The sequence below is a fragment of the Cylas formicarius genome, unplaced genomic scaffold (genome assembly GCF_029955315.1).
Source record: "Cylas formicarius isolate icCylForm1 unplaced genomic scaffold, icCylForm1.1 PGA_scaffold_4__25_contigs__length_36172078, whole genome shotgun sequence".
Classification (NCBI taxonomy): domain Eukaryota; kingdom Metazoa; phylum Arthropoda; class Insecta; order Coleoptera; family Brentidae; genus Cylas; species Cylas formicarius.
The window spans coordinates 26,155,951-26,173,746 of NW_026844334.1; the positions used below are offsets into that span (position 1 = coordinate 26,155,951).

The 17,796-nt window shown below is 33.5% G+C and overlaps 1 protein-coding gene across 13 annotated transcripts in view; it reads right to left on the reverse strand.

Annotated features, from left to right (window-relative positions):
- Nucleotides 1–17,796, reverse strand: part of LOC132701343 (CUGBP Elav-like family member 4) — a 977,281-nt gene that overhangs the window by 8,746 nt on the left and 950,739 nt on the right. For 12 of the 13 annotated variants that reach the window (XM_060669155.1, XM_060669161.1, XM_060669157.1 and 9 more), the window contains 2 exons: nucleotides 10,834–10,980; nucleotides 5,787–5,910 (listed from right to left, as the gene is read on the reverse strand). In XM_060669155.1, coding sequence (XP_060525138.1) covers nucleotides 5,787–5,910; nucleotides 10,834–10,980 — 271 coding nt within the window. The remainder of the gene's footprint in view (nucleotides 1–5,786; nucleotides 5,911–10,833; nucleotides 10,981–17,796) is intronic. The other variant, XM_060669153.1, reaches the window with a different exon arrangement.

The following is a 17,796-nucleotide window of genomic DNA, read 5'->3' on the forward strand; positions in this document are numbered from 1 at the left end:
AACAAAGATGGATTTCAAAGATGCTTGCTTTTTTTATTTGAATTGAACGCTGTGTTTCAACTAGTGTCGTTGCGGCGACAGGTTTGTATGGTATCTCGCTTACTTTTAGCGACAGAGTGTTGTGGGTTTCGCCACATGCTGTATTTTTTTTTATAGCTTCACGGTTTCTGAAATTAAACTTGTGGCTTGGCTAGTTTTGTCCTAGTGTTCCGTTTTTCAATTATGAGACACATTACTCTTCGAAAAATACCCTGTATATTATTTTTTCAAAGAAACTTCCACAGGCTGCTGGAACACAATTTACAAATCTTCTGGATTCCTCCTGCGTCGGTTTTTGATGAATCCAACTTGCTGATGTTTGGTCAGTCATCCTGTTGATTTCTTCAGAGCTTAAACTGAAACTGGCTCGCACTCTACTCTGTATTGGTCTTTTTGTTGCATTGTTGCCCTTCTTTACATACAAAACATCACTGATCACATATCAAAAGTTCTTAAAAAATTATAACTTCAAAACAAGATTTGTCACTTCTCCAAAAATCTTTCAACATGTTCGATTCGTTTAAGATGCCAGAGATACAGCATTCCGGCAAAAAATAGACAAATAAACTCTTCAGCAGTTGCCGAACACAATCTCGAAAGCGTACATAAAATTTAATTCAATAAAACTATAATTCTTGTATGTAGTCAATTCCCCTACCAACGAAAAACCCGAGAATCTCTAAAAATCTATCAACAAACAAACAATCTTAACCACGAATAATTCATTCAGTTAGCTCCGCCACCCTCAAACAAGTGCAGAACGTGCGAGCCAGTTTCAGTTTAAGCTCTGGAGAAGGATGATTAGCGAAACGTCAGTAAGTTCGATTTATCAACAACTAACGCAGGAGGAATCCAGATGATTTGTAAATGGTACACCCTGCATATTTCTGTTTAACCAGTTATGTATTGTGGTAAGTATTTAGTTTTAAAAATACCGATATAAATTACATTTTTCTATAATAAAATAAAAGAAAAATCTGGTATATTTATTAATGTAGGAATGAAAGAAATGTTTAAAATGGTCGCCATTTTCTTTAACCAAACGATTCAAGAAGTCAAAAGAACATTTTCAAGTAGGTAGAACGGCTTTCAAAATGTTAAGATGACGCTTTGCAGAAAGTCCTTGGTGGATTCTATAACAGAGTTGTTTAAAATGAACACGCCGCACTGTAGCCCACTCCAGAAATATTTTAGTAGTTTAGAAATAGTGTTTTTTTTTAATTAGCTGTACTCTGCTCTCGAACAATCCATCACACAAATTTCCACCTCACCTACCTCTCGATCTTCGTTACTGTAGAATGAATTTTGATTAGTTTCAAAAATAAATCATAGATAACTAAATTATTTTTAAGTATAGAAAACCTGTCTGGGAAAGTTCTCTCTAGGTATCTCAAGCGAATTTTCGTTGGAATGTAGGTAGCAGACTAACATATCACACTTCTTAGTTCTGATATGTTTCATTTATTAAACCTGGATTTTTTTTAACTTAATCTAGGTTTTGTTTGTAAATGATGACTTTTAACAAGAAGTAATCTCTTGTTTTATTAGTAAAACCTCGTTTGTGACTACATCAAAACTTATTTAATTGTAGAAACATGTTATTTAGAAAGCGAAAAAAAAATTAATTAGCTAAAAATAGCCACGGTGCTTCCTTTAAAAAAAAACATAACTTTGAGTCATAACATTAATATTAAGGGTTGCTAAAATTGCAGGCATTTTCACGCTTGGTTTGCCAAAGATGTATCCATTGTTTTTAATGAATCAGCTTCCTTAAACCTGCGTTTTTTCGGACCATTTGACGTGGTGTTGTTTGATGAAATAATGTTGCATGTCATTTTTATATCAAATGACAATATTTTAAAACTAATGTCTGTCTGTCTATCCTGTTTGCTGTCGATATATCATTACCAACAATTAATAGTCCTTGGATCTTCTTTCCCCTATCTTGAATGTGTCTAGGTGTCAATCTTGATCTTCTGCAACGTAAGAGGAAAATTTTTCTATTATTGTTCCTTGCTAAACTTCTGTTCAAATTTGCCCACTGCTTCATCAACTTTACGGGGCGAAAATCATAGAGTTGTCCAATCACTTGATAAGAACACATCATCAATGCTAACACCTGGAATTTCTTCTTGTATCGATATTTTTGATAACACCTATTTCAGTTTCAATTCAAAATTCTACAAACAAATTTTTGGTACCCCAATGACTTCTCCTATCAGTTCAATAATTGCTACCCTAGTATTGGACCATTTACTAGTTCAAATTATACCCAAGTTACCTTTCAATTTACTTTTTATTTATAAATATGTTGACGATCTCCTTTGCGCGCTACCATATGACCAAACAACCTTGTGTATTTTTAATTCTTTCAACACTAACCTACAATTCACAATTGAACTTGAAAAGGACAGATATGTCCCCTTCTTAGATACCAAGGTTATTAGAACTAAGAAAAATTAAATTATTTTGGATTGGTATCAGAAAAAAACTGCCTCAGGTAGATTTATAAATTATTATTTCTCTCATTCACAGAGCCAAAAATATAATACAATTATAGGCATGAAAAACAGAGTTACACATTTGAGCCATGAAAGTTTTGTTCAAAATAACCTGAAACAAATTTTCAACATTTTTGTCAATAACGGATATCCAAAACATATACTTAAGAGATTAATCTATAACTCCAACACATTTGACGGTCCAATAGAGGAACCGGGCGCTCGGATGGGTTACAGAAGGATACCTAATATTAAAAACCTCACAGAATGTATCATAAATACTTTCAAAGAATTCAAGAAAATAAAAATTGCCAAATATAATACTGCAAAAGTCTCAAAACTTTTTTCTAAGGTCAAAGATCCAACTCCGCTACTATGCAACTCTAATGTCATATATCGATTGTCGTGTTTGGGTTGTCAAGGCTGTTATATTGGACAAACCTCACAGTGGTTGAAGCAACATTTAACACAACACATTGCCGTATTCATAAGAATACTTGTGCAGTGGTTGAACATTACATAAAAACAGGACATGAATTTGACTACAGCAATCCTAAAATTTTGCAATGTGTCAACAGTTATAAAGCCCGACTCTTTCTTGAAATGTGCCATATTAACAAAAACAAAAATTCAATTAACTACAAGTCTGATACACAGCAAATAAGCAATATATACTGTAACATTTTTCAGTTAGACAACAGATATTGTAATATTCGGCCACCGAGTAGCGTATTCGCGTTTCTTTGTTGATCCACGGAGTTTATGCGTTTTTGTCATTATTTATATCGATTGTTTTTTTTATTGTTTTTTCCCTAACCCGTTAGCGCAACTTTTGCCTACCATTATTAAGAATTGTGTACGAAGCGTCTATCCGTTTGTTTCATTATTTCGCTTTGTTCATTTACCTTAACTGTAAAGTATTGTTTTGAGGAACTATGTGGTAAACTCTAATTTTGTAAGTATTTCTCACGATTTTTTTAATTGTCTGTTACATAGTTTGACCTGGTGTTTTCATTAAATTTTATTCACTCATTCACTTTGAATTCAAATAAGTGTAGTACGGTCGATATAAGAAGAAATTCCAAGTGTTGTAAAGTTCAATACAGTCTATATACAGATTCTTCAGTAAGTGGCTTATGGAAACTATTTTCATTTCCACTTTTATTTTTTCTTTACAATGGTCGTTTCCTTTTTACTTTGCTTAACTGCATTAACATATTTTTTGCTTTTATGCTTCAGAAGGTCAGTCCTTATATTAATTTGTTTTCTCCTCTTATATTGTTCAATTGAAGTAAGATATAGGCGTCTTGCTAAAACTCGCTCTAGCTGATATTGATTCAATTTAACTAGAACAAATTGTTAATAAGTTTTAACCATCTCTCATATGGCAAATGTAGTGGAATAGAATATTATCTATGGTAAATAGCAAAGAAAAGTTACGGCTTTTAGGTCTCACAAATACCGTTCCCTAGGCACATTCGATTCTACTCGCAAAACAATACCCAGCATGCCCTTTAGCCAATTTTATCCGATGTCAGTTTAATCCACAAGCAAACCATGTCGTGCGTTTGTATTTAAAGCCGCGTCAAAGAGCGCCATGTTTACGTTTTTACCCTTGCGTCCCGGCTACCCCCGAACTGACATTTCGCATTTGGGAGTATGTTTTGGTACAAACAGAATAGGAGTCGTCGGAAAACAGAGCCGCATTAGCCTTATTTGCCTGTTTGTAGCTGTTTGTCGCTGACGAGTTTGTTCTTTGTTGTTTCCGTAAAGCATACCGTTTTAGTAGTAATACAGTTAAAGCGGTGCGCGCCAAAGAATATAGTTTTAATGCAAAAAATCTATGAATTACGGTTTAAACCTTTCCGTTCATCATAAAAATCTGTAATAAACATGGTAGATTTTTACATTTGCTTGTTTCTTGATATTCTATTTATTGCATGCAATGGAATGCTTCAAGCAGAATGAGGCAAGCAAGCAGAATTCCCTTAAGAAGACACTTATTATACCGATATATCATCAGCATATTATTCTACTGTATGGAAGCAAGGAGCCTCAATGAAACCGAAGAATGTTGAAGATATCATGGGTGTAGAAAAGTTACGAATGATGTGGTTCTGCAGTATATGAGGTACTTAATACCACAAAAAGAAGAAAGCTGGATTATTTTGTGCACGTAATGAAAAATACACAATATCATGTTTTAACAACTTCATCAGAAATAGACTCTAAATATGCTTTAAGTAGTCGAAAGTTAGTGATGATTTCTACGAGAAATCACGCCAGCCGACTTGGCCTTAAACCATGAAAATTGAACTAAAAATAATTAGGTCCTTCCTGTCAGGAAGTCCGCAGACATCAAGGTGGTAGTTTGTTGGTTTGTAGAGGTATCACTCTTGGTGGAAGAACTGACCTACAGCTTATTTATGGAGATTTTTAAGAGCACCTGGGTTACAAGGAGAGCAGTGAGAACATTTCGCAAAGTAAACGTAATTAATGTTTTAGGATGGCATGGATAATTGTCCGATTTTAAACCCAATCGAATACTTACGGGATATACTAGGTAGATCATTTTACGGCTAAATGTAGTCTTCAATACACCAGAAGTGTTTGCATGTCTGTTTCCCGAACGGAATGCAATTCCACAAGGTCCCAGGTATGCCCCGAATAATGTTTGTTTTTAAAATGTTAGTTGGTTATTAAAAAACATGAATGCATTTTACGATATTGTAGTTGTAAATGTCTCTTCTCTGACGAAGTGCATGATACATTGTTTTTTATCATATAGAAATTTTGATGCATGTTTTAATACTGCATGGTTAGCATGAGCGCTAATGGTTTAAGGTTGAGTAGAAAACGACGAAATCTATAAATTAGTAATCTCTTTTTATCCTTTATCGACTGATAAATAATAAGTAATAAGTAATGTGATACTTGATTTTTATTACAACGATTTTTTCTTAAACGTTTTGAGAAGATAAAATTGTTATATAGCCTCTATAAAATATAAAGCAAAACCATGACATGAAGATGTAAAAGAGAATATTCCGAGATATTTTTGAGAGTCAAGAGGACTTGCTCATGTGGCGGTGAAAGTTTCATGATGCCATACGTTGCGATAAAGGAGCTCTTAATTGAAATAAAATGGTACAATTTCCACTGTTATTAATAGATTTTTTTGTTTTATTAATCAATTTCTATTTTTTCTTATTTTTGACGCACATCTCCCTCAAATACTGATCATACCTGAAGTAGGTGGGACAACGGAGTTGGCGATTCCGTTGATTGCATGGGGGAGTTGGGTTATTGCCGCCATCGGATTGATGTACGTTCCTTGCGCAGTCGCGGCCGCCATTATTGCCGCCTGCTGCTAGAAAAAAATGAAAATACCGTTTATTAATTTTATTAATAAAAGAACAAATAAGTTTAATTTAAGTGTAGGAATAAAATGTTTTTTTAAGCATATAAAAAAGGGCTTTTTAAATTTTAAAAGCGGAGTTTAGTATCTGCTGAAGTATTCCCCACTTTCAATTAATAAATAGGTAGGAATTGCAATTTAAAGTTTAAACAAGTTTAGTCTCCCGTTTAATGTTCGACCGCCTCTTATATTAAAAACCCGTTACTCCGAATAAATTGGATACGCGAATTAAAACCTTTGGATGTGGCGACCAACAAAACTTCAATGTCGACAAAACTTTAATTGAGCATATTTGCCACATAAAAGATATTTTTTGCCTTTTTTGATTCTGCTGCTTAATTCAGTCAATTTTATTCCCTGCAGGGATTCGATATTTCGCACGAAGATTTCTCGGGCTTTTTACAAAAAAAGGATATAAACAACGGTCGACATACGCTTCGTTTTCTATATACAGGGTGTTTGAAACTCGAAGCAATGGAAAAGCCAAGAAGAGATAAAATAAATAAAAGGATTTCTTTAAAAATTGACTTGACTTTAATAATAAATAGTAAAAACTTTATTTTATATTATAATTATACCTATTATAATTATTATGGAAAACTGGTATTTCAAAAACGCAACCGTTACGCGTAGAGGTATAGATGAGTTTTTTCTTACAAATTACTTAAGGAAAGCCCATTTGCATAGGGTACTTACAGTTTTTTATTTTAAAACCGCTTTTTGTAACTCTGAAACCGCTTCTAAAAATCAGTTCTGGAGCTTAATAGTATATTATGCAACAAATGTGGTAAACGGCATTTGACTCACGAGTTTTTAATAAACGAGTGAGTTAAAAAGTTTACCGAACGTGTTGCATACTACACTTTTTCTACGATCGTTAGTTTTTGGGTACATTTCCGCAAAACAACACGATTACATTCACTGACATGACCGTCAGAATTGACAAACGTGAAAATTCAAAGCGTGAGAAATATTTCCGAAAACATCCGATTGCTCCCAAACCCATGCGGTAAAATCTCGAAAATATTCGAAGTGGCGAACAGACATGGTAAAGTGACGCTTCCCTCACGCTAGATCGGTGGGTAATTAGGTATTTTACAGATGGGAATAGAAAAAACTATATTTTTGGTGTTTGCTAGTTTAAATATTAAAATATATCACAACATTTTTTATTGAAAATCTGCCACCACAAACTATACCTGCATACGAAAACACTCACACTTTACACGACTGAGGTGAAATTGTTAACAAAAAACCTTCACATGCAAAACCTAAATCAAAAATATCCAGAATGTTCTTGTTTGCCAAAACTGAAATTAAAAATGACTGGACACAATTACAAGTTCACTTTGATCGTACAGTAACTTTGATATTTCAAATCTGGGCAACTTTGAAAGCCACGCGAAAACGAAGTAAGACATTTAAAGATTGGGTTTATATTTTTCAACCCTCAAGTGGTCAAACTCACAAGGAAAAGCACGACAATAACAACTATTTCAATTTATTTGTTGTACAACAATATTATATTTTAAAAGCTTACTGATTTATTTTGCTATTGATAATATATGCAATACATTAATGAATTTTTGATAGATTATTGACTCTTGCGGTGTAAACATTTTCAGGCTCCATTACAAAATACTTGTCAAGTCATGATAAATATAGGTTGCTATTACATACGTATACCATATGCCTGTATAGTAATAGTGATTTGTCTCAAGATTATTAAGCATTATCACATACATCCACGAAAGTTATGAATTGTCAGTTAATATCACCTAAACTAACCAAAACTGTCATTTTATATTATCTTTTGATGATGATGTTGTATAACTATATTATGTACATTACTGTACAGTTTGCTCAAAAAATAAGCCGCGCAAAAAGACAGATAATTACGTTATTTTTAATTTAATTAGCACATTTATTCGAAATTGAGCATTTATTTTAATTGTAGATGTGGGTAATAACTTTTTAAGAGTATATATCTAACTCTTTAGACTTGAATAATAATTAAACCCGACGAAATTTACCAAATTGAAGTTAATTAATTCACTGGCTCTTAATAACTGTGGCCACCGAATTAGTGGTAATAAAATGTAGTGTTTCTAAAGTGGTTCGCGTGACGACTGGAATTTCGGCATAAGCTTCCGCGACGACTCGACTGCCCCTTGGGAAATGCCATCTGTATTTTATTCCTTTATGTTGTTTAACTGTATAATTTTATCCGGCTAGATGTGTTTGATAGTGTCGCTCTCATGAAAATCAGCATTTAGCTTTAATTACGGCCACCGTTTTATAATTAAGGTGTTGAATCGACGTCATCGAGGATTTGTGTGTTTTCTTATCCTGGGCGGGATACCGTTATCTCTATGAGGACTGGCGCAGGCCGAACAATTGCTTAACACGAATGCTAATAAGTCGTAAAAATATATCTGTTAGTAGGGATAAGAAATATCTTGGTGTTTCGCAAAATTGTGCATGGAATGAGATGGGAAATATCGGTACGACTGGAACGGACTGGCTAAACGCACGCTAAAATCACCCCTCAGCCCCCTGCATCCAGTGCTGGATGTAGGCCCCTCTAAAAATTTTCACTCAGTTCGCTCAGTTCGCTCCTGGTGTCCTCTCCTGTTGGCCATTCTAATATTCTTCTTGTCCATCTGTTATCGATCATTCGTACTGCATGACCAGCCCATCTCCAATTAGCCTGCGTGATATGCTGTATGATGTCGGTGACAGTTGTTTGTCTTATATCCATGTTCCTTATTCTCCCTCTTCTGTTTATTCCCAGCACGGCTTTTTCCATTGCTCTTTGTGCCACTCTTAATTTTTGTGTTTTGTTAAGGTTAGTGCTATGCAGTCTGTTCTCTTGGTTTTTAAGCGTTTAGTTATAATTTTAGTAAACAGTTTGTATGGAGAGTCTACAATTTTCCAGGTTTGTGATATCACCCTTTTTGTTAATAAGAATGGCGATTGCGTTTTGCCATTTACTGCGAATAATACTATTTTGCAAACGTAGTTTAGAAAGGGAGACTAGTATTTGCACAAGTTTATCTCCGTCCATCTTATAGGTCTCTATAACGATTTGGTCTTATTTTTCATTTTTTGAAGATCATTTCTTTCTTCTTCCTTTGCAATATCTTCAGATCCTATGTTTACAGTTCTACAATCCCTAGGCTTTGCCAAATTTTCTTTATCTCCATAAAATTGGTCAGACATTTAAAGCAGTTTCTCCATGTTTGTAGTTTCGTTCCCTCTCTCAGGCCTTAGCTTAGTTTCATATTTTTGTTCTTTTTTATTGCTTCTTTGATTTTTTCTATATTGTGCTGTCTTCGGTCTTTAACTATCTCCCTTGCTATTTTTTTCAAGCTGTTCTTCCTTTCCGTTCTTATTGAAAGAATTATTATAAGAAAGCTAAAATAGGGACAAATCAATTTTAATATTTTGATATCAAAATCTTGAAAAATGCTTGGTTTGTCCAGGGTGGGTCAAATTCAATGTTTCTTGAAGTTTTCCGCCAGAGGTAGTCAAAACTGAGTAAAAGATAGCTAAACCTTTTTATTTGCGAAAATTTTGTTTCCATGTGCAAAGCTTTGCAAATTATTTTCTTAAAACATATTTTTTTCTAAAAATATTGAAATAATAAACTATCCCTCAAAGTTTTTTTTATGAAACCTCACAATTAAAACATTTTGTTAAAATCTTTCTTGAAAGATATGATATTTATGATCTGAGCATGGGCCCTATGGGTTAACAAATAACTAATTCGATTGGTAATGTCAAAAGAAAATGATAAAAACAAACATGCCCACTAATGTTTAACACTTTAAAATTATTAATTTTTTTGTTGGTTTTAACTTCTGTTCTCTTTCTTCTTTCTTCTTTGAGCGCGATAAGCAAATTTTAATTTAAAATTACTTAAACATGAACTTCCTAAATGCATGTCCAAATAACAATGCAAACAATTCTAGTTCGCTTTACTGTTTTACTTTTTTACTTAATTTCTATTTGATTGCTCAAAAGAATTGTCGACTTAATAGCAGAACTTTTAGTATGTATCATATTATCACGATCTACTGCCAATATGCTAGCTTACTTCAGTGGAAGAGAGGGCAAAGGAGGAGTTGGGAGTCCAAACATATTTTACAGGTCGACCCGAGAGTCAAGTGAGCAGGAGCCAAAGATAAGCATTATCTTTCAGGTTTGGCGTCGGGAGTCAGAATACAAGCCAGCTTTAAGAAAGAGGGAGACCTAAGACACGCCGTCAGCCAAGTCAAATTAGAGGTTACTGGGTCACCAAGTTGTAAACCAAAGAAAGGTCGAGAGCATATGGTTGCTGGCCATTTAAATGCGGTTTCCTTAATTAGTTCTGTTTCTGCTGACTAGTCAACTGTGCCCTATTTAAGCTATAGTAAACGATTTAAGTCAACTTATATGAAGTTCCACCGGAGTGTTTCCCGAATTTACAAAAACAAAGGGGAAATTGATGATGAGGATATACAAAATATTTAGATTAAGTAGTAATTGACTCTTAATATAGGTTTCAAAGAGGAAGATCAACAATATCTACAAGCAGCATACGCAGTCATCTGTCAAAAGCATTGTATATGGCGAATCATCCAGTTTTGATAAATTAAAATATTGTCCATTTCATGGTTTTATGGAATTATTTCTTACCGACGCTTATGAACGGAACTTCCCGTTTTATTATTGGGCATTATTTATAAACAAACTTTGATGGAATGTAAAGTAACAAAAAGAAAATAAAGGTTTTTTAACTCCTCAACATCTTGCTTAAATTGAATCATTTTGGTTGATGCAAGATTTCTTTAAAGATCTTGCTAACATTAAATTTCCAAGGAATGTACTCACCTGCGCATACGCAGCACCGTAAGCACCAAACTGGTTGAAAACGAATGGGTTTAAAAGACTCATATTTCCAGCCATCTGCTGCATACGCCTTAGTTGTCTTTCTTTTTCAGTGTCTGCAAATTTAACCACTAAGCTTGAAGAGGCTCCCTGTGAACAAGGAAACACGAATTAAGACGTATAACGGGCAAATCGAAGTAGATCGACATTTCCAACGTTATTTATTGTCTCGCATTAGGAAATCAAAAATAAATTATTTTTCTACGGACGTTGTCAGTATCGGGCGAAAGGCTTATACGAATTCTAAGAACGTTCGGATTTCGGGATCCTAATACGTTTTATTGTATGGTATTTTGCGGAGGAGGGAATTCCACACGATCCACGTCGCCGGCAACTCTGGGCATTCAATAACAGATTGCCTGTTAGGCCCTTTGGCTAAAGGCGTAGTGCCGCGACGCCCGTCAGAATGGAAAGGCGCTCTACGTCGGAGTTGGGATTTAACGATTTCTAATAGATTTCGCTGGGCGCCGGAGCGTGGCTTCTTTTGTGACAAATTCGGAAGTCAGGACGGGACTCGTATCACCGACTGTGTCTTTGACCCTTGCGTTCTCTTGTCAAAATTTTTCTCTCTACATTCGGATGAAATAATAATTACTATGCGGAAACTGTGATCTTTACCGAATCTTCAAAATCGAGCTTGGGGATAAGCACGAATGAAATTTTAATATTTTATATAATTTTAAAAATAAAATTTAAAATGAAATTTAAACGGAATATTTTAAAAATCTGCAAAAGTATATTAGGAAACAAGTTTTGTAAACTTTTTAGTGACGAGTTTGTTATACCCCAAATGAAGCGAGTGTTAAATAAACGAGTGATTGAGGAAGTTTCCGTTCTGCGGTCAACGTCAAAATAGCATGGCCATGGCTAAGATCTACCGAAAACATGGAATGGTTCCAAAATCCGAAAATACCGAAAATTTCCTAAATGACTTGCGATCGTGGGTAGCAAAGCAGACGCCTTAAAGTGACACTCGTCACTCTTGAGTATGACTAACTGGGCTGTGGAGGATGTAGAAAAAATATATTATTAGTTAATTTCGGGACTGCATGATACAAAAAGTAATGTGTGCCTACATTGGCCGCCAGAACTATACAAAAAGTATTCAGTTCCAAACACGTTAGATAACATTTTAGGCTCAAGTAAGTCAATTTAAATGAAACATATTTGTTTAGTCATATCGGTCATTAAGAAAACAATATTACTGAAGAATGGCTAAGAATGTACGCTTCTGGTCAATAAAACACATGTTTTATTCGGAGCAAGCAGCCATAGATAAGATTTACTCCACAGTTTTTCAGAATATGATTCCTTAAGGTGACTTATAAACCGAAATACCAAGTTTTAAAGTTTTAAGAAAAGTTATTTTTTATCATAACTTTAATAACATATATAATATAAGACATAGATCAGCAACAACAGCCAATCTTTGATGTAGATTTTTTTAAACAGTGACGTCCGATCCAGACTAGATATTTTTGGTTTAGTACTGCTTCTTCTTAATATAATAAAATTTTCCAATCAGCACAAGGGTGAGTAGTAACACACCAGGAAGAAAATAGATTTATTTTTGCTCCCTCAACAAGAAAACGGTTTTAGGATATTAGCTTATATGGTTTTTTTTCTTGGAATCACCTTCCCTGTTGGCATCTTATTCAAAGACACACTGTATATTTGGTAGACTAACTCGGTAATTTGGTAGTTTTTACAAAAATTAAGGATACACTGCTTCGAGATTTTTCCTGAGTTGAGTTTGAACTGGAACAGCAGGAAACAGAGATACAGTGCAAACCAGAAGCAGTGCGCTCAAGTTCAACAACCTACCTGCGCACATTTATTTTTAACCCCCATAAAAGGCACTACGACAAACGTAAAACGTTTATAAGATCTACGACCTGCTCGCAACTGTAAAGTTATTGCTAACCATCCGTCCCTGTATAGATACTCCGTTCGAAAATCCCTCATCCTTTCCGACTTCTTTCAATTTCCCTCATCATCTTTTCCTCGAGCAACGTTCAATTGATTTGCTGCAAAGGATCAACGCTGGATTTACCTTACAAAAATGCCGCTTTAGACGTTTTTTAGGTGACTGTTCTTGTATGAAGTTATGTCTTCCATACGGCTTTTATACTGCCGCTATTAAATTTATATAGAATCCACTTTTCGCAATGTATAAATATCTTTTAGAATAAAACTCCAGCTGACCTGCTTATATATATATATATATATATATATATATATATATATATATATATATATATATATATATATATATATATATATATATATATATATATATATATATATATATATATATATATATATATATATATATATATATATATATATATATATATATATATATATATATACATACATATACTCAACTTATATTCGGTCACTTGAGAATGTTCAAAGGAGATTTATAAAGTTTCTTGCTTTTAGAGTGGATGGTTTCTATCCAGGGAGGGACATTGCAGGACAGGTTTAATATTCATTTGGATCAGAGGCGGTTTACGGCCAGTGTAATGTTTTTATATAAGTTATTGCATAGTAATGTTGACTATGAGTTTACTTGCGCAAATTGATTTTCGTGTTCCGCTGGCTAATGCAAGACACATTCTTACGTTTAGCTCAGGGATTCCCCAAACACATTTATTACGTAGGTCCCCGCTGTATCAAAGGTGCTCGCATTTCAACTTAATTAGTAAATATTGTGATATTTTTAATGATAGTTTACCAAAACTGATTAGAATTTGCAACCAGCACTATATCACTAACGGTTAAAGTCCATCTTTAGGTAATTACAGTTTAAGTAGTTCGCACTGTCTTGTTCTCGTGTTAATATTATTTTTCTTATATGTTCACACCTTTTGTTTCTTGTTTTCTATTTCTATGTTTCTTCTTTCGTTTAGTTTTAACTTTATAAAATTAATTGTTTTATGTATTTCTGTTATTGTCCTGTAGTTGGTAATTTCTTTTGGGCAATAAAATCTATTATTATTATTAAATTGTGGATGTACGTATTTAAAATATAAGTTATTATAGAAAAGTTGAAAACGTTGTGGTGATTTTTGAAATTGTACGCTATTTTCATTCTAGAAGCCTATGAAATGCTGTTCAAGTATTCTCTTATTCGAATGCTAAAAGATAGTGCGCCCTTCAGTCTTGATATAAAAAGAGTATTTGGATTTACTTTAACCCAAATTGCTCCAAATCATGTATTTTAGGAAAAGGTAAAAGATGGATTAGTTTTCACATTCAGAATTATAGCACAAAGTTCAGCCGATGGTATTACATACTATCAAGAGACAATTGTTCCACAATTAATTACAGGAGTCTCGAACCAAAGGATAATTGAAGATTCACGAAAAATTCAAGATCACCAATTGCAAGTGTTACAATTAGATTATTATCAGATTATTTTGCAAGAAATGAATAGCTTCGTGCTCAGTTTGAATGAACAATCATTTACGATGTATGTAGATGCAAAACAACGACACCATTAAAAACAGAAAATTTGAGAAATAAACGTAGTATCCAAATAAAAAGAAAAAATTTTATTTTTATTTTTTTTAGTTATGATTAATTTATTAACTTTTAATATTTATTATAGGGCACAATAGCAATAAACGCTAAATTTTAAAACATATATAATTATTTATTTATATCGCTATATACCCATTTATTTTAAATGCTATAAAAACAGTTTTGCAATAAATTAATGTACATTCTTCAAAAATAAGCACATGATCACAAGTTCTCTCACTGATAATAATATATCTTGACAGTACCCGCGAAAATGTATTGAGTGCGCGATTCAGTTTAAATTTGGCGCCTTGATGTTAGAAAATTAACGTATGCTTGTTTAATTTATTGTGCGGTCATTTGGTTCCTTCGCCAGATACCTCTAATAGTACATTCATTCTGGCACATTCACTCTTCAGTTTTGATCCGGTTATTGGAATATTATATTTTGGTTTGGGGTCCAAGTTTTGAATCAATGGGTGGATTTTACCGGAAAAATACACATTACATCCAGCATAGTTTTTAATAAACCCCAAAAAATATTGTTTTCCGCACGGTACTCGCTTTCAAAAATCTATTCCAATAACGGCTAAATATACGGAACAAAACAAAGTAATCCCTTTTTTAATTAGTGCCTAGCTAATGCAAGGAAAAATCTCCCTTTGAATAATCCCTTACTAACTAAAAAATCTAATTTTGCCTTAAACCGATTAAATTTTCGGGAAAGGGAAAATTTCACAGAAGCTTTCGGAGGACGAGGTAAAAAATAAATGGTAGGCTAATGCACAGGGCGAAAATAAAACAAAACTTTCCATTAAAAGAGGGCAGAAACTAACTCCACCCTATTATAATGGATAATTCAGTTTACAACGCGGAACGCACTTTTAGCTTTCTGAATGTTTAATGGCTACGGAAAAGGTCATAATATACTTTATGCTTTTAATGAATGTAGCAAGTTAATTTCTTACGACCAGATTGCTATTATTATGAAATTTTACGCTTCTATCGCATCGGCATTAAATTCTAAGGATGCTACTCAGAATAAGTGAAATTTTACGATATCCTGCATCCAGTTAATGCAGTAATTGAACGTTCAGCAGAAAACCCAAAGAAAAGCATAAGTATGATATAAATGTTCATACAGAAAAAAATGCAAGACACTATTCGAAACGGGAAAGCAAAAATTGTGAATTGTTTCTAAAACTAGCAAAGATATTAATTTGAGAAGAGTTTTCGGTTTCAGTTTTCTAAAAACGTCTCGTTTGCAGGGTGGTAAAAAGTATTTTTGTAATTTTTAATCATTACATTTTTTTTCCTTATAATTTAACCTAAACTCTGTTTGATATACAACATCATTAGGACCGTCCAAAAGTTCAAAACTTTTACTTTTTGAAGTTCATTTTGAAGTTAGTTTCAATAATTGAAAAGGTTGCGTGGTGTCGGATATAAAAAAAATATTTTCCTATTGATGTCTATATATAAAAATATTGAATTTAACCCATGAAATTTTATGTAGAAAGATGCCTTGGAAACGCTTTCATAACACACAAATACACACAAAATACACAAATTTTTTATAGCCAAAAGGTAACGGCGATGTTTCAGAGATACGCATTTTAGAAAAATTTTCTATAGCTCTGAAATAATACTAGATATCTATGTACGGTTTTCGTCTATCGTTTTTAGAACCATCCGAATTTGTTTTTAATTTTAGAGCTTACTTATCATAAATTGAAATAAAATGGAAAATGTTCCATCTGGTTGAAATTTGCGAAAAGGTATATAATTTAACAACATCTTCAAATGAGAAGACTGGTGAGATGAGACTCTTCACATACATTGTCCAAATATTTTGTTTCCTTTTGGAGATATGTACCTCTAAAATTAATACTCAATTTTTATTACCCGAATCTATATTGCAGTCTATATTGCAGTCTATATTGCAAATAAGGATATATCTACGTTTATCTATATCTATCTATCTATCTACTCTTTAATCTCTATGGGGAATGGATAATCTACCTATCTATCTAATCTTTAATATCCATGGGGAATGGATAATGAGGAAGGCGCTGGTGAACGGGAAGGGTCGAAAATTTATTTGATCTATTAGAGGGAAAAAATGAACAAGAAATGTCTCTTTCAACAAATCGAAGAAGTAAACTGGAAATGCATACTACGACTAAGCCACTGGATGACTATAGATCGAGAAAGAACGGTTCCTCCAGCGGTGCAGCAAATCCATGACATTCATAAATAACAAATAAGGATTGTTCATAGCAAGATAGTAGGATTAGAATTTTGATGACCAGAAATTTGGAAAGACCAGCACATTCGCAAGGAAACTAAATTAGACTTGTTAAATCCCTAGTGTTCTCTATAATAGGGTGTGGTTCGGAATCCTGAACCACGCCCAAGATAGATATGTTACGGAAGAATGCTGAGAATGGCATTGGATAGCGGACCGAACCAACCAGTCCATTTTGTAAGAACTCAAAATATATGACAATGAGAGAACGAGAATCGAACGACGCATGTTAAAATTCTCCGGCCATTTAACATGGAAGGACGACGTGGAAACAAAACATGTTTCAAGTAAATGCTGCATTTCGATATATCCAATTTGGATATCATGGTGTGAGATCACACATTACTTTTTTTTCTGATGATTAAACCTTACAAACGGAACTCCTAAGTTATTAAATTCAGTTGCTGGCAACAGTGTAGTACTATTAACTTGATAATCAAAACGAATAATCTGCATTTTTTGAGAAAATGAAAGTACATAACATTTGGAGGAATTGAGAGGTAAAGAGTGGCTATGGCACCCAGTGTTGTTAATAATCATTTTCCGTTGTAGTTTAATGTGCTACTAAACTACAAAAAGAAAAACTCATGTCTTTTTAGGATGCCATTTATGAAGACTGCACATTTCAGGGATTCCCGATCTCAATGAATGAGTCACGGCTGCAGAGATATCGAAAACTTAAGAGTTTTAAATTGTTCTATTTAAATACGGTATGTTTATATAATCTTCTTACCTATATACTCATATGCATTTACCAAATTTACAAAACTTTACCATTTTATTGCCACACAAGTTAGTTTTAAAATTGTTTAAACTGCCCTACAGAAGTCGAAGAATTCAAACTTTAAATTGTTTGCATTTTAATTGATAAATAGAGTTAGTTATTTTAGGTTAATTTGCTTTTGTTGCATTAGCAGAGGAATTACTACGGTCTAATGCGCTGGTGTTGAAACGCCCAAAGCTCGTAAAACAATTATTAACTGAACAAATAGCCAAGGGAACGGATGCACGTGAAATATTTTTCACTTTAATGCTAAATTCGGTAATCCTTCCGTATTTAAATATATGTA